The sequence below is a fragment of the Convolutriloba macropyga genome, chromosome 5 (genome assembly GCF_964194025.1).
Source record: "Convolutriloba macropyga chromosome 5, txConMacr16.3, whole genome shotgun sequence".
Taxonomy (NCBI): Eukaryota; Metazoa; Xenacoelomorpha; order Acoela; family Convolutidae; genus Convolutriloba; species Convolutriloba macropyga.
This window is the reverse complement of record NC_134472.1, coordinates 17,628,060-17,646,076: the sequence shown is the minus strand read 5'-3', so window position 1 is coordinate 17,646,076 and position 18,017 is coordinate 17,628,060. Positions and strand designations below refer to the sequence as shown.

Here is an 18,017-nt window from a genome sequence, read left to right as displayed (position 1 = left end):
AAAATTAGGACAAGTTCAATGAAAACACAATGAAGCAATTCGAAAGCTCGACGATAAAAAACCGAAAAACGAATTTTGGAAAGTGAAATTGATTATTTGAGTTCACAGCCGGAACCAACAATTCAACCCTATAAATAGCCCGATAAATGAACCTAATAAATCAATGACACCGGAGTCTTGTTTCAATTTAAAGCCAACACAGCAGAGCACTTCTTCTTCACTTCCAAGGAGCGTAGACATTTGGGTTAGTGATGTCTGACACTCAAGTTATGGAATGTCCTGAAATTCCATTAAGAATCCTGCTGAGTCATTTAGTCATTGGTAATTTAATATTATCATTTCAAGATTAAAATTTTCCTAAGTTGAAGCTATGAGTTATTGGCGGCCATACTTTTTAATGACCAGAGTGAAAATTTTTTTCCCACGATAAAAAGCAGCCCGCTCACAAATGACCTAATAATGCGATGTCTGAACAGTCTTGCTAATGTCAAAGTAAACAAGCCTTCAGTGCTCTGTAATATCAAGGAGCATTGTTTACAAAAGAGGCGCCAGAAACACTAAAAAGTAAATTTCCTCGACCAATTATCATGGTTTCAACACGAGTTGAAAGATTCAAAGCTCCCCTGTAATCAGATACAGTGACTCATCCGCTCACATTGACTTCATTGATGTGATAAGGTTTTTTTAATACATTGTTGAATGCACTATTTTTCTCTCATACAGCACTTTACTTTTTGCTGTCAACAAGCTTCCAGTTGACATCAGAAGAATATGGTTCGCGTTTATCGAGGTCCCAGTGCCAGAAAAAAGCGACCAAACTTGCTTAATGTGCTTACCTGGTTAAAAGAAGAACCTCAGGTGCATGAGCTGCTAATACAGTACTTAACTAATAAAATCATATAACATTGTTTGAATACATTTTATTGATGTTATACTAATCCAGTTGATCATTGCCGTTTATCAGCCGCTTGCTTATAACGACTATATCATTTTTTGGTTGAAGACCTGGACTAACATTCTAAGTTGTCGTGCGTAGGCAGTACTTGTCCAAGGCTGGCTCAATCGCACGGCTATTTCTATTCACTTTGTCTTGAGTATTCATTAGTAATCTCCAGGTGTACTCCGAATTAAACTTAATCTCATTCATTTCTTATTTCCAAATAATCAACTACACAGAGCCACAAATTAACTGAAAAAGCACAACAACAAAAACAAAATAAAATCACGTGGTCAAATTATTCTGAGAACACTCTGCTGCGAGTTTTTCCGCGTGGTAAATAAATTTCTCATAAATTAACTTGAGCATTGTTTATTAGAGCAACAGAATTTTGAATATGTTAGTAAATGCAGAGCAGTTAATTTTTTTTCGCTGGTTCTCAAAAAGCCCTCTTTAAGTTAAATCATTACTTGCCATTTATACTTTTTCGTTTTCACGACATTTAAACGTGGAGTAACTCTTAAAATTTATGCTTTAGTTTTTTTCTATTTTGTCACATCCTGCGCATTCTGCGCTTGTTTAAGATTTAAAGTCCCAAATTTGTGCATAAAGTATAATGAGTAGTGGTGGTGAGAGTGGAGGAGGGGTGGTGGAGAGTGCGCGTCAGAAGTTCCGCAACCGATCAGCTGGGTTGCTAACGAGGAAAACCTCGAGGGAGAGAGTGAGAGCAGCTACTGCAGCCACAGCACCCCCTACTTCATCGTCAACAGCACCTGATGCCACACTATCGTTAGTTTTCTTGTACCTTATCAACAATACGAGTGGGGAAATATAGATGTAATACTCATTATAAATATATAACAAGGATGCTCGTTAATGTGCGTTTGCACATGATGTTCCGACCCGAACTCATCTACATTTTTGACTTAATTGTCAACCAAATAAAGAGATAACAAAAATAGATGTTTGAGTTTAAAAGATTGTTATTAAACCTAACTACTATATGAATTACTTAATGCCATGTCTCATTACAGCGCTCACGAGATCTGCATTGAAAAAACTACGAGAAAAAACAACAAAATAAGCAAAAACAAAAATTTAACGGCAGAAACCCAATATCTAAATTTAAAAGCACCTAGTATCAACGTCAAAAAGCAATCAGATACAACCTCAACTACACAAATTTAGTTCTTCCTAACTATATAGCAGATAGATGTTTTTAATAAGACTAGGTAACAATCCGACTAAGAGAAGAAAAAATGAGGTTAAAATCAAAAATCACTCAACATTTTTTAAAACAATTAATTTCAAAAGTCTAAAAAATCTTTAGCTTACAACAAAATAATTCTTGATAACTTTACTAAAAAATCATTATGAAACCAATGTGATCTCTCTTTGGTTAGATTAAGCCATAGGGACGGGCTAAAATGCAGAAAACCTCAAAAAATACAAACAATTTGCAAAAACTTAAATTATTGAAGCCATTAAAATTATTAGCTATTATCTGAACATTATGTACTTTTTGTTTCAGTTTTTATTTATACTAACTCAGCTAAAATAATACTGAAAGAATAAATGAGTTCATTTGAGCCACATTTGAAAATCTTTGGGATCTGCTATTACCTGAATGTGCTAAAAGAAGAGAAAAGGAAACGAAAAAACACCACTTAAAAAATTTTAATGAAAACGCATCTTGACCACCAAACAAAACGTCAGTTTCGACATAATATCAGTATAATTGTTATTTCTTCAAATTCAATGAATTGGATGCGACCTCTCAGTGACGAGAGTAAGTTACAAATTGACGAAATGAACAACAAAAACTGAAAAGTTTGAAAAATCTTTGAAAATGTATGATATCATAAACTTTAAGACTATTCGCTATAAACTGACTGCTTTGGATAACATCAATCATTTAATCGGTATTAAAATTTTTTCTATTTTCCTTTATTCTTTTGACAGCAATGGGATTGTTTGTATTGTTACAAAATGACCTGAATAGCAACAAATATAAACAAATATATTAAAAGCACAAAGTTTTTTTTAGAAAACCACTAGTACAAAAGCCATTAAAATCAATAGCTTTCAATAAAAAAAAATAAACGCGCTAAGTTCTTCCCCAATGGGAAGGCAATGATATTTTTTAATTCACTGATAAGTCATCGATAACTCATCACAATAAGTCGTATGGCAACGAAAATCACAATAAGATCACCAATTTTTTGAGAAAAACCATGGTATCAACGTCATTCATAAAATTCAATAGCTTTCAACGGAAGCCATCAAATACGCTAAATTATCCCTATACGTGACGAGTTGTCATTCAAAAATTATCAATAAGACATTACAATTTGTTATTGACTATGAAAACAACAACAAATACAGGCAAAATCCAAAAATTCAGAGGAAAAATGCGAGAAGAAAGTGTTAAAGCCATTTAAACCATATGTTTTTTCCTCTCTGAAAATTTTATCTATTATCCATTGAACGTCTCTGCTAAAACAATGGGAGCCATCAGTATTACCATAACGTGATAAGGTTTCAAAAGGAAGCAATAAAACGAAATGTCCAAAAATTAAAAAAGAAATTGAAATCTTGTGGCTTTGAAGTCATATAACCAATAGTTAGAAGATGAAACCGCTAACGAGATTAATTTCGGTTGCAGTAGGAAGAAGGGGGCTTCTATAATTACTGAGACTGACTTACAGTTCACAAAAATAAAATTTATGATTAGTTAATTTTAAAAAAATTTTGAAAAATTTGTTTTCAAAGTCTTAACAGCCATTAGCTGTATACTCAAAGCACTAGATAGGTTCACTTATAGCTCATTGAGTAATCTTTTTGCACTTTTAGTCAACGAGTCCATGACATAGGCCTCCAAAATTTTAGTATAATCTTAAAACGAAAATCACAACTTCATTTTAAATTACGAAAACTCAGAGTCGAAGCCTGAAAAAACATGAGCGATTCCTTGGAGACGAATTTTGTAATCATTGGGCTGCATTTGATTGCAAATGAGGTTTTTCATTAACGGAATTTCAATATGAAAAGTGACTAGTCTCTAGTTGACTTGCAAAAAACAAAAAAATGCAAAATTTTCTAAAAAAAGAGCTCTCAAATAGATTTCAAATTTTTTTTATAGTTAACTTCCCTATGAGACCAGAGCTAGTCTTTTTATTGCCTTCCGTCTATTAGGAACAGAGAATTGATTTATTTTGTGTCGTGAAATGTAATTTTGAATTAATGTTTTCCTAGAAAATCTTCAACAAAAATTACGGTAAAAGTGAACCGAATATCCCGTGTTCTCATGAAACGTTAAACCTCGATAACTCCTCGAAAAAAAAGGAAATCCAAAAAAATCTTTTTATTTTGAATTCTATGCTGGATGAGTTTTTTAATGATACCACTCACATTTCTCTACGATGAATATATCGATCGGCCAAAATTGTCTGAACAAAAAAAACCCATTTGAGTATATAGTTCTCCCCACAAGTGGGGTTGGAACAATAATTTGATGAATAAAATGTAAATTATTTATAAATGAGCATTATAATAAACAAATAATATGAATAAAATTTATATAAACATACAAAATATATTACCCAATTCCATTTCACCCAATGCCATTATACACAACCTGCCATTCCACTCAATGGCGTTATACCTAATGCCAATTTTGTTTTACCCTATTGTTAAACTTACCAGAACGACTATTTAGCATTAAAATATTCAAGGATCATGGCCACGCCTCAGCGGTGCGTGGGATTTAATATGAACTATTACAGCCGAACATGGGATTACAATAAGCGCCTGAAGTATGACATCCTTGTATAATAGCGACTGCTAATTTGCAATCGAATTATTGAACGAGAAGATCAAAGTGCCTTGGGTAAATTAGCATTGGGTATAATGGCATTGGGTAATGTGACAAGTTAGCTATAATGGAATTTTGTCAATGGTCACGTCACCGCTTACTGGACCATTCAAATTTTTGATCATTGAGAAATCCTGCATTTGTTTGTTCATGAACATTTAATGAAAACACATCTGTTAATGAAAACAAAAAAAAACGGGTTCATGGTGGCAGAAGGGTTTTAAATTAAAACATGTGATTCTTCATCTTGCCTAGAGACGGAGCAAGCGGAAGTGTTCCAGAGATCACCACTTCTTCTGCACCTGATGACGATGACGCCAGACAACCCACGTCATCAACAGCCTCCCCCACTTCGTCCGAACTGCTCAAAGACGAAAAGTACGTCGAACGACTTGCAAGGAATCTAAGCCGAAAACTAGAGAAAACGAGAAACAAACTTCAGAAACGAACGAGTGAGTTAAGTCTGATCAAAGCCAGCCCCGACAGTCGAAATCCGAGTGTGATTTTGTCGTGCGCCTCTGATGATGAAGATGAGTCACACGAGAAGAAAACCCCTGTTCGGGATACCCTCTCGGCAGAACAACCCGCGGGCCAAGGTCGATTGTTCCGAGGTCTCAGGAGAAAATTGTCAAAAACATCAAAGCGCGATTCTTCCCTTAAGAAAGAAGCGGTTGGAAAATTGCAAGACGACAGCAAGAAAGAAGCAAATCAGGATTCGGGTGAATATTGCTATTTTCATGCAGATAATTTTGTCGAAGCTTGAAAGATTTACAAGAATCGTTCTTACAAGAATCTTGCGAAACAATCTTGTATTGTAATAATGTAACTCGGGCGAGAATTTCGCGAGATCTTACAAGAATATGGCTGACATGAAAAGCAGATAAAATATCTATTGTGAATCATATATGCATCAATGGAATTTCAATCTGTGTTTAATTTGGAATCATTCTTGTCAGGAAACGTGACGATACCGGGAAGTGGAGAAGATGAAGATGCAATTTCTGCCGCTTCTTCCAGCCCCTCCCCACCCGGGAGTGACTACGGGGGTATGGTCAGTCACCGTGGATCCTGGAGTACTCTTCTGCACGCTATTGGCACAGCCGAGATGGTACAAAAAGTACAAAGGTTGTTACTTTTCAAATACTACAGATTATAGCATACATTCTCAAGCGCAAAATAAGTTGAAGATAAAAAGCAATAAGGATAAAATGAAAGTTTTCGTTACCAGAGGGGGGAAACCGATGCAAAATTTGTGCTGTCAGTAAGGGGGGGGGGGTGGTTGAAATGATGTGACTACAGAGCTTCAGAGGTTAAAATTACTAAAGAGCGGGAGTGGAAACTAGGGGACTCTTGATGAGTTAAGCCCCGGACAAAATTCGGACGGAAGAAAATGCTGCATTGGATGCTTGTAAAAGTGAGGGGGTAGTTTCTCCATAGGGTAAAATGATTTACAGTAAATGATCTCCAAGTTACTCTGGGGGTTAAAGAGCAGGGGTAACTTGGCAGTCCATCTATGACAGAGGACTTTGAGCTCAAGGCTAATCGTCTTCAGATTAGGAAAAGGGGATGAGGAGGCGTGACAATTTCTAAGATAGGGGCTGAGAAAATCGTTTAGTATTGGGACTTCTTTGGAGTACTTTTTACGAATACCTCCCAATGCGGCCCTAATTTCACAAAATTATCAAACTTTTTGATGGTAGCCTCCCAATTTTTCCCTGTTAGAATATGTATTTTACGCTTACTGCATGTAAATAAATGAAAAAATCAAAAATTGTTAAGAGATAGCTTTTTCATAATTAAGAAACAATAAGTTTGTTGCTACTTCTTTCGTTATCTAATTTGGCAAAAAAAAACATAGCGCAACCGATTAATGGAACGGTTTCTGGATTTTAGTTCCGACCCACTTCGAGTAAATTTTGCTTAAATTTTGATCTATTTTTGCTGAAAATATGATAAACTTTTTTTTAATAATAGTCTCCTTGGTCTTACGTTTAAAGAAAATTTCTTACAATTTATGCTAAAATTTCGGCTAAATTATTGAAAATTTAACATTCTTTTTTCCTTTTCTTCAAGAAAACGGCATCAAATATGCTTATTTGGCCCATTTTAACTAGTTAAACCGGTAGTGGAGACACAAAAACTGCTGACATAAAAGTCCTTCACTCAAAAAATGGCTATTTCTCACTGCGGTTTGAAAAACAATGTTCTGATTTTTTTATTTATTAAGTATTTGTTCCCCAAAAAAACTACTAAGCAATTTTTTGGAGCAGTTGCATTTTTTAACTGCCACGCAGCAATGCCAACGCCAATTTGGGTCTCCTTATTCAATTTTGCAATGAAAAAGGATAAGGACTCTATTTTGGATCTGTCCTTTGTAAAATATTTTTGCATTTGTCATTCCAATTAAAAGCAAAAGTGTTTTCATTTCAAGCTTCAAATCAAACAAGTTACATTTGACGCTCAAATGAGTTCGAATGAATAAAATTGTGCTTTCTGAGTTGTGTTGATTTCTTGAGTTTTGCCAACCTTTAATGTTCTTTTTGTAGTCTTATGATTGGGTTTATATTATCCCTTTAGTAAAACTATCTATTTAGGTAAAACGTGGAAAATTCTTTTGAGTTAACAAACAGGACGAGTTTTTGGTTTAGTTCTCGAATTTTACCATTCGAAATAATGGGATACTGTTATTTTTAAACAAACATTTTTACCTTTGTTTTTTATGTTAGTTACAGACCTAAATGATTTCATATTAAAACTCAACTATTGACAAGTTAATTCAGTTTAAGAAAAAAACCCTAATGAACATACCTGATAGCTGTTTAACAAAATAATTATGGTTTTTTGGAACCGACAATTGTTTGTGAAATTTTGAGTACTTCCTGTTTTTGTTGTTATTTTGTAGTCCTTGGATATTTTTTGACTTATTTCGTGTCCAATTGGCTTCCTAAACAAAAAAAAACTTTATTCTAATTACTTAGTTTCAGTTGGATGCTAATGGTTGTTATGACTTAGTGTTTCAAAAAATGTATTTATTTTTTTTTACAATTGCGACTTGAAAGCATTTTTGCAAATTTTTAGCGTAATCTGTGTAATGGGAGTGTGCTCAATATTTTTCAAGCGAATTAGAAGATAGCTTCCTTTCTGTTTTATCGTTTGATTTATGATTTTCAGGAGCTGATATTCTGAGTTTTTGCTGTCTTGCGGATTACCACATTAGTGATATGTCACTTTTCACATTAATGGCAATGAAGGAAGGCGCAATTGCTTTTAATTAAAATTTTTAGTGAACAGATTTTGATTTTATAGGCTTCGACACATTTTCGGGCCTCCATGTCAATTATAAAATGCAATAGGAATCAATAATTTTCAACGAAACTGAAGAACCTCGTTTCGATTATTGTTGAAAGAAGTAGGCTAAGAGGAAAATTAATATTAGCTATTACAGACTTCTCATTGGCAATGACAGCTGAAAATCAAAATTTTATCAGCATTAGCGTTAATCTAGGTTATTTTTTTGCTCGAAGGCCAAAAGCACTGAAAAACCGATATGTACTAAAGAAAAGAACCCTACTTGCCTCCAATTTAATTCCATTGAAATTGTGGACAAAATGATTCGTAGGTTGTTTAACTTCATTTCAGTTTCCAAAGAGCAGCATCATCTGTAATGTGAGATTTTTTGTCAGAACCTGACAAAAATATGTTTTCTGTATGATCTTTTTGGGAAATATAATCGTGCTAGAGCTACTAGGAAAAATTGTGAGAGCACTGTCGCAAATTTTAAAGGACGCCCATTAGAAATTTTTTTTATCTCATAAGATTTTAAGCAAGAAATATATTAAGTTCCGTGTATTTTCTCGATATTAAAAACTGAAGGTCAGAAATTAGAAGTGTTTTACTTAAGTTTAATTATAACAATTGTCAGTAAAAAAAAGGAGAGTATGTGGACAAAATTTTGATTTCAGACACCTAAACTACATAAAGCAAACTAGATCTCTTCTGCTTCGCCCAAAAAACTTATAGTTGATAAATAAACTAGTGAACTCAACATTGGTGTTCGTCGCGTACATGGTACTAAAAAGTTACGTAAACCTGTTACGTACACCTAAAAGAGTTACGTTTTTTTTCTGAAACAAAATAGAAATTAATATTTTGAGTTGAAAACAGATCTTTGACAACACGTCATTGCGCTCCTAGTATTTTAGACGTTTAATGGATGCTTTTCGTAGTTTATGCATTAATTTAGCTCCAATTTTTCAGAAGAAATTTTTCTATCGTAGTGATTGGTGCTTCAGATACATACAATACTTTTGATGTGGATTTTGAAACTCCCAATATTTAATATTGGTTATTGCCAACAATTTTTGATTTATGCGCAAAAGAATTATTATGTTGGAAATATTTGAAAATGCCTCTTTTCGTAGTTTCTCAAATTTTCTGTCATTCTTTAGTTAACGTTCATGTGCAATCTTAATTTTAAGTTGAGTTCTTTTATATTTTTGTCCATGAGAATGCGACATTGCGTAGTGTAGCTTGGCGAGCAGTAAAAGAACAAAAAAAAATAATAATTTTTGAATTGAAGTCAGGTCTCTAACAACACATCATTACGCTTCTAGCATTTTACACGTTTAGTAGAGTATTTTCACAATTTCCATACAACTTGTTCACGACGTCTGCATTAATTTAGCTCTGAAATCATGCTTACTGAACACGAATCATGCCTGAAGAGTAGAAATCATACATCATTCTGTACGAAGGGTTTCGGTACCCTAGCGTATATGCCGTAGTCATGCTTAGATATGGGTCCATGAAAGGATATGAAAGTGTTGAAAGGATGCTTAAAATGTTAAAGGATTGTTTGAATTTGTGCAGAAATGCTGCAGAGATGAAACAGGAGAGAGACATCGAGAGTCTGAAGAGAGAGTTGGAAGTGCATGTGAGTGGCAACTACCAGATCAAGTTCGGACCTGTTCTCCCCATATGGCAGGCTGTACTCGTATTCGTACTCAATGTATGTCTACCAGGATTCGGTTAGTCGTCGCCAAGAAGAAACAAATAGCTTGTAATCATTTGAGAGAAAACCGCAAAAATTGGAGCTGATCAATCGTGCAGAGTTTACATTAAGTGATCATAAAATTACTATTTCACTCGTTTGGCATTTGAGTGCAACAAATTTGTTTCATCATGTGATTTTTTCATGAAAATCATCGGTTAGCGTTTCAAAATATTTCAATATCATTAAAACAGATATCTAAAAGATTGTGAATTTTTGTTTCCTTTTACGACGCCTGTAAACGAGTAACGGGCAGAATGTTTTCTCTAATATTACAAAAGTTAATTACATTGCTTTGTTACCTCACTTTTTTGAATTTTTTTTAACAACAACTCCGAAAATTTTTTCAGGACCTATAGTTGGAAAGCCATGAAACAGTCCGAAATTGTCCACTTTGTTTAACCAACTTTTTCGAGCAGTAGTTATAAGTTCTAATCGCAAAGATGAGATCAGTTAGCGGAACGTTGTAATATTTTTCGTTAAAAAAAGGGGCGAGACTGCAGCACAAAGTTCGGAGTTTCGGAAAATTGTTTATTTTTTCAGGCACTGTTTTGAGTGGTATGTTCCTGCTGTCCGGTCGAAGTTTCCGAACAGCCGAAGCCAAAGCCAAGTACCAGGTAGCCGAACACTTTGGGATTGTGTGTGTTATTGGACTGTCCCAAATGATGACAATAACATTTCTGCTAATTGGATGGATATGGGCTATCGTGTGGGGCTCATGGCTAATACAGTTGTCAAGTCAGTTAATAAAAATATTTCTTGTCCAATTGCTGATTTTTTGCTGATTTTTTAAAAATGAATGCTGATTTTTTGCTGATTTTTTGAAATTCATTTTAGACATAATTCGTGAAATAGATCACGCTGTAGAGATAATTAGATGGCTCTTGATTCACACCACATGTGTTACTATAAGCTTCTTTGCATTTGATAATCGCTTATTTACTGTGGATATTATCTAAATCAGATTTCTGATTTTGATATTGCCGTTTTATATTTTCCACATTTTTCCTGTCATTTAGTCACGGCCTTATAAAGAGATGAACCAAACATTTAAATTATTAAACTGTCTTGGTAACCGATTGAAGGGAGTAACTTCACTAGTTACAGTTTACTGACTCAAACATGACCAATTTGTCGGATATTGATAGTAATTAGAGTTTTACGATTTTTTGTTTTCAAAAGTATTCAACTGTTTACTGAATAATGGCTATGGGGATGTCCAATCAAAGTCCGCAGTATGATATTTCTGCATAATTGCATTTGCGCACTTTAAAGCTTTCACTACAAAAAATTTGACCAATTTTGCATTTTGAGACCAATCGATGTTTATTGTTATGAGACGATTTACAGCAGAGCGAGTTCGATCGAATACAAACTTTATAAACAAAAAATATGTATATCGTAATGATGATGATGGCGAGGGCTTATCCACTCTTTCCAAACCCAAGAGTGGTTGTTTATCATCAGAAGGCTTGACAGAAAAGGTGAGTCTTCAGCAACTTTTTGAATTCTTCCAGAGTTTCTGCCATTCGAATGTACGCAGGCAACTCATTCCATTCGTTGGCTCCTTGGAACCTGAAACATCTGCGAGCAGCTTCTGAAGTACAATTTGGTAGCATAAAAAGCCTCTGTCTGGAAGGGCATGCCGAATTCACATTTCTTTCGAAAAGTTCCCGCAAGTAAATAGGAGCGATGGCTCGGTCAACTTTGAACATACTGCATAATAACTTGAAAGTAATCCGTTGTTTAATGGGAAGCCAGTGTAACTTTTTCAGAGCTGACTTCGAAGACGAAAACTTCGATAAACCGAAAACGAACTTTGCAGCTGAATTTTGAACTTTTTGAAGTTTTTGAATGAACTGCTTATCCAGTCTAGTATAGATAATATTGCAATAATCCAAGCATGGTAAAATGAAGCACGATACAAGTTCTTTGCGTTGTTTTATATCAATGAACCTTTTAACAGCATACAATTTACGCAATTGAATATAACACTGTTGGCAGACTTTGTTGACCTGTTTTTCTAAGGTAAGATTTCTGTCAAAGTGTATTCCTAAAATTTTCACAGAACTTTTTATCAGTAGTTCAGTTCCAAATAGGACAAGCTTTTCAGGAGGTTTGAAACTGGACTTGCGGTTACTGAGAAAAATGATATCAGTTTTATTCTGGTTGTTGACAAGTTTCAACTTTTTCATCATTCCAATGGTACATTGAAGCACATTGTCGATCTCATCTCTTCCTTGTTCATAGTCAAACATCAACTGACAATCATCTGCGTAAAAATGATATGAAACATTCATTTCATCTAGCAAAGTATAAAGCGGAGTCAGATATAATGAAAACAACAAAGGGCCCAAAATAGACCCTTGCGGGACACCAGAAGTGCTGATTAAACTTTCCGATAAACAATTGTCGATGAAGACTTGTGAGCTTCTATGTTTCAAATAACTTTCGAAAAAATTCAGAACTATTCCATCGAAGCCAAACTTTTGAGTATCATCAATAAAATGTCCAGATTCACTGTATCAAATGCCGAGGTCATATCCAGCGATATGACAACAGCAGAATTCTTTTTGTTTAATATTTCAGACACTTTTTCCAGGCAATATAAAATACTTGATTCCGTTGAATGATTCTGGCGATAGGCTGACTGGAAGCGTGGCCATAATCCATTCTTGTTGAAGTATAATTTCATCTGAGAGAGTACATGACGTTCAATTATTTTAGAAAGTAGTAGTGTGTTTGTAACCGGTCGGTAGTTTCCAAGATCGTTCTCATCATCTTTCTTGTGTAAAGGGACTATAACTCCCTGCTTCAAGGAACTCGGGAAAACTCCATGGGATAGTACACAGTTAAAAAGCTCCGTGAAGGTATCAGAGAAACGATTTATTAAAAATTTCAAACGAACTGCTGGTACAACATCATGTGGTGCTGTATAATTCGATACATGATTAAGGCTTCTTTCAACTTCCAATTGACTCAGTAACGAAAATTCAGACCAATGGTGCTGACATGTAGGTTCAAAAAATGGGATAGAGTTGTCAAAACGCTGAAAAAGACGCGTAACCTTCTGCTGGAAAAATTCATTGAAGTCCCGGGATAAAACTATGGGATTCTGGTAATTGGGGAGTTTACTATGGGATTCTGGTAATTGGGGAGTAAAGGCACGCAAAAAAAACAAAGGAATTGTTCCTAACTGGAGATTGACGGACAGCCCATAAAACCCAAATAGAGCACAGAGGGTTTTGGTCAACTAAAAATGTACTCATCGAAGAAAAAGGAGAAGAATGACGTTGAGCGTGTGGTACAGCGACGCGCAACAAAATGTCGCGGACGGGGGTGGTAATGTTGAGCAAACAACGCACAATGGAACAAGAAAGGAGACGGGCGGAACGAAAAGACCGAGCGAACGAGGCACGAATGAACGTGAAACACGACAGACGGAATCCAAAGCGGGGCGAGCGTTGCACAAGAGAACGGGAAATGAGGCGACGGCAGGCAAAAATAAATACAACTAGCAGCCCAAATAACTACAAGATCAGACACTTTGACCATTCATAAGACTTGAGTCAACTAGGTCACACACTAGAAAGTAATATGAGAAAAAAGAGGATTTGAATGAAGTTTACGTTAAAACGTTTCCAAAAATAATTTGAGAAGAAAACCGTTAAAAACACAAGCGGTACCTAACACACCTCCCGCTTATTAAGCCTAGTGAACCAGGAAAGTTACGTAGGCCAAGTGATCCAGGAAAGTTTCCGAACAGCCGAAGCCAAAGCCAATTGCCAGGTAGCCAATGGGCAGCAAACTTTTACGGCTCATTATTGAATCTTTCTCTGCTTACCGCCCGTTTTCCATCTAGGTGGGTTTATGCTGACTACATTTGTAATCAATGTGCCAGATTTTCCTAACTGAATTGATTAGTTGAACTCAAAATTATTGTTCCGCCTGAGGGAGTAGCTTTGCGGGCGCTTGAATGGGACCACAACAACCTGTTTGTTGTTTTGAGTCTATGTAACAGCAGCACCATCACAAAAAGTTTAACACAAAGCGTTGTCCTAAATCTCGCATTAAAGTCTACACCATTTTGTCTGTGGCCGCATTCACTATAAGGGCGCGTTTACTTTTGAAAGTCATTCGACATGTCAATTCACAAAAAAATGTAAGGGTGCATGATTTAAAAACACATTCGATAGGCTCCTTGCATATTGTGTTAAACAAACTCGGGTGACTAAGAATACTCTACCAAGAGCATACTTCAAGTTCATTTGACGAAGATCTTGAATTTCACTTATTTTGTTATAGCTTTAGTGCTGTCAAAGTTCTTGGGACTCAGGTAACTTCCCCTTCTCTAGAGATTAAAATAGAGCTGACAGTCGTTTTTGACACGGCCCGCGACGAAAGTAAGAAGCCATTCCATCTGGGCGACAGTATCATTGTCTGTCGATGACATGATTGAAACACAAAACACTCTACTTTGATTTCAAACCTAGTGCATGAAATCTTGGAGTGCACCAGCATTGACCTATGGAAAAACGTTGCACTTGTCAAACAGACGCTTGCACAGTTAGTAGGTATATTGAGAAATAGCTGGTAAGAAAAGATTTTGCCATCTTGAGCGCTAAAACATTGAAATCGTTTCAGAACAATGTCGTTGTCGATAACATCAATATTTTCTTTACAGAAAAAAAATGGTAATTCATCTCATTTATGTGGCGTCTGCAGCTAAGCCTATTGTGGAAGGAGGCTTTTCATTAACCTCCTTTGATAATTTTAGTAATGATCCAGAACCTCACCTACTCTAGGCTCCATTTTTTACCATCTCATGAACGTCACCGATCTTTTGACGGCAAAGTAATAGATCTCGTTGAGATTGATGAAACCCAGAACAATCTCCATTATTGTGTTTAAGGAGAGGAGACTCTTTTAACACCGGAAGAAAAGATGTCACTGAAAACATGGCCTGTGAAACGGAACATCCAGAATGCTCCATTTTAACCGTAGAACGAAACCTGTGGTTTTATACGCTCTTCTAGTTGTACCATGAGTCTAGTTGATGCTTGTTTTTGCGTGAAATTCAATTGCCTTAGATGAATGGCACAATTTTGACAAACTGGGTGGAGTTGAAAACCCAATTGAAAAATACTCTTCAAGGCGTTGATTACCTACTGACGAGCGTTGAGATTCGTTAGATATTGGTGTGAATTTCGTTGGTGTCGAGAAAATCCCTTATAGAGATTTCAAAAGTGATATACCACCAATCTCTCCACGGATTTTTCACCTGAAGGTCTGAAGATGAGTTTCAATCCACCTTGCTCTCCAGTTCAACCTGGCATCTGAGAGGTGTTTTGCAGCGTGTTGTAAAAGAAGTCAGTTTACATTGGCTCAGATTAGAAGTTTTGCGCATCAAATTTTGCCCTGTCAGATACGCCTTAAAAGCACGTCCGCTAAATTCCTTAAAGACCAATCCATCCAATCTAGGAGCAATAAGCCCAACACATATTTGATAATCAAGCAATTTTATTTCAGCAATCGTTGGCATTATGTAATTCGACCACCGTAAAAAGTGCGTTTGCTCAAATTCTTATGCCGAGTCAAATTGGTGGAATCGATTTTTCTGCCCTAAATCGGAGATGAAAATGGCAGGCGTTTGCCAAGCAGCAATTAACGATGACGTTAGGGTTTCATATTTCACTGCTCGGGTTGAACTCTATTATGGGTTCAACAGCGTCGCACAAATTGCCGTTGAACGTAAGTTGGCCGCATCGCTGGTCTTCCCGCTTGTAGAAATTGTTCCCGTTCTCCCAACATTTTCTTCAGGAACGGAGGACGTTTCTAATCAAATGAGCAGGCCTTTTTTCTGAGGAAAGCATCAAGTAAAGCGAGTTAAATGAGTCTGTTTTTAGTGAAATTTCAACGGTTGCGATGCTTCGATGTTGTGATTTTGTTCTAAGCTGTCCTAGTTTGTTCCAAAATGGGGACAAGTTTAGCAAATAACGCAAATAACCTATTTTTTTGTTGTAGCTAATAAAATAATAAGACAATTCATTTTTTAAGCTTAATATTTTTACGTTTTGAAAATACATCGGTGACCGGCTATAGTTCTTCTTGTATAAGTACCTTTTTGCGGGCTATGATCAGATATATGTTAACGAGAAGCTTTTTGGGTATGTAACAAAAGCGTAGTTACCGCCGTGTTATGTTGACTATTTTCGAGAGGGCGATAACAACCGTGTGGTAGTATTTTCAATAAACTCTGCTTGCGATTACAACACCAGAATGAATCTGATTGGACATTTTTTCACCAATCTTTTCTCGCCAGCCTTCATAAATCATCAGGGACGAAAAAAGTATACTCGAAAGAGATAGTCTAAATCCAAAGCGGACCTTCTCCATTTGTGCCCCCCCAGCTTATGGCGTGCATACTGTTTGCACCCCCCCTCCCAGAAGCACATGCAATATTTTTTCATTATGATTTACTATGTAATTGCACGTACTGAGGGGGGGGGGGGGGTGCAATTACATAGTAAATCATTTTGAAAAAAAATTGCATGTACTTCTGGGGGGGGGGGGGGGGGGGGGGGGTGCAAACCATGGATTTTGGCTATGGATTTTGGCGCCAGAATCCAATCCTAAATTTTTGAATTTTTGGGGTTGAGTGAATGAGTGAGCATCTGCACATCCTGCTTTGAATAAAATCAAGCTACCAAAGATTAGAAAAATGTTATGAATAGAGCATTGCGAACTGTCATTATACCCGGAAAGGTCTGGACACATGAAAAGATGTTCTATCCTATGTTTTAAGATTTTAATATTGCAAAATGGATTCCGCTTATTAGTCCGGCTAAATTTACTCATTTGTTTAAATTTACTCGGATTAGTAGTTAAATTTACTTATTTTTGCCGTTTTGTACATCGATAGCGACCTAATGAATTGCTCTATTATTTTTTCTGAAAAAGTTTTTTTCTTCGAAAATTGTTGAAATGATTTTTTGTTTAGTGGAGCATCGTAAACTAGTTGTAGGACAGCGACTGATAGAGACACACGAACAGGCAGGGAGACTATCGATACAGGTGACACGACCACCAAATGAGCCAGGCGCACCTGCTGGAACGGAGCATGATCAGCCAGCAGCACCTCCAAGGACAGAAATCATTCATTAGATTTATACCAACTACAATAATCAAAATTCATTAATATTAAACTCAATAAAATCTAAATTTATAGAGATTACATTAACTGATCTATCTACCATCAAAATTAAATTTATATCATCCACAAAGAGAAAGTAGAACTATAACTGCGAACGTGACACAGAAATTGTTTATTATAGCTGCGAAGCTGTAAGCTGAGCGGAGCTATATTGCGGTGCTCCTGGTTTGTTACAATTCAAAGAATTTGATTTGTATTGGGGCGCTGTCTTTTTTTACGACTCGAAGAGGAGTATTGAAGAAGTCCCTTTTTTAATCAATTTTATTGGAGTGATTTTTGAAGCGGGAAATGAAACGCGTGAAAAAATTTGGAGTGATTTTGGTGCTGAACAAAAGTGAAGAGCGGAGCGAAAAGAGAGTGGTTTTTGTTCATACCGCTGTTTTTGGGAGAGCGAGAAATTGATGTGAAAAAATTTTCTCTAAGCGAGCGAAATTTTTTTGTTCACGTGCGGCTTTTTAAAGCAGTTTTTTCCATATATTTTCGTTCAGAGGTTTGGTTATGATTTTGTTTTAATTTTAGGCTGGTTTCGGTAGTGGTTTGAAGGTTTCTGGAATTTCATATGAATTTTATGATAATTCGGAGGTTTTTAATGTAATTTGCTGATTTTCGGGCTAATTTTTGCGTTTTTTGACAATTATTTTGTTTTACTGGCTCAAATGGGTATTGAAGAAACCCCTTCTACATGAGCAATATTATGATAACAATTAGTTACAGTTTTGTGGGTAATAATCAGTTTTTGTTGAGAAATACGACAAAAAATGGCGAAAATTGGAACTATTTTTCTTAATTTTTGCAGTTTTTCGTTTTTTTTTCTGTTTTTAGCTAGGTTTCTTTGCCTATTATGACTTGCCTATTGTTTTGCGAGCATCTCGATACCCCATTGGCTGAAGGAATTTTTTTTTGGATTTATATGTTTTTTGAAATACTAAAAAATTTAGTAACT

General features: G+C 35.8%; 2 protein-coding genes across 3 annotated transcripts in view; one reads left to right on the top strand and one right to left on the bottom strand.

Moving 5' to 3' along the window:
- LOC142339191 (ruvB-like 2) overlaps positions 1-6,743 on the bottom strand; it is a 510,084-nt gene extending 503,341 nt beyond the window's left edge. The window contains exon 1 of the mRNA XM_075388995.1: positions 6,739-6,743. The gene's annotated coding sequence lies outside the window, so the exon portion shown is untranslated. The remainder of the gene's footprint in view (positions 1-6,738) is intronic.
- LOC142339192 (uncharacterized) lies at positions 1,190-17,169 on the top strand. Of its 2 annotated transcripts, XM_075388996.1 has the most exons (6): positions 1,190-1,726; positions 5,067-5,530; positions 5,768-5,936; positions 9,681-9,838; positions 10,405-10,599; positions 16,862-17,169. In XM_075388996.1, the coding sequence occupies exons 1-6, from the start codon at positions 1,554-1,556 to the stop codon at positions 17,023-17,025; spliced, it is 1,323 nt and encodes a 440-aa protein (XP_075245111.1). In that variant the 5' UTR covers positions 1,190-1,553; the 3' UTR covers positions 17,026-17,169. The 2 variants fall into 2 exon arrangements, with proteins under 2 accessions (XP_075245111.1, XP_075245112.1); XM_075388997.1 differs by lacking the exon at positions 16,862-17,169 and having other exon boundaries at positions 9,681-9,819; positions 10,405-10,497.
- The last annotated feature ends 848 nt before the right edge of the window (positions 17,170-18,017 follow it).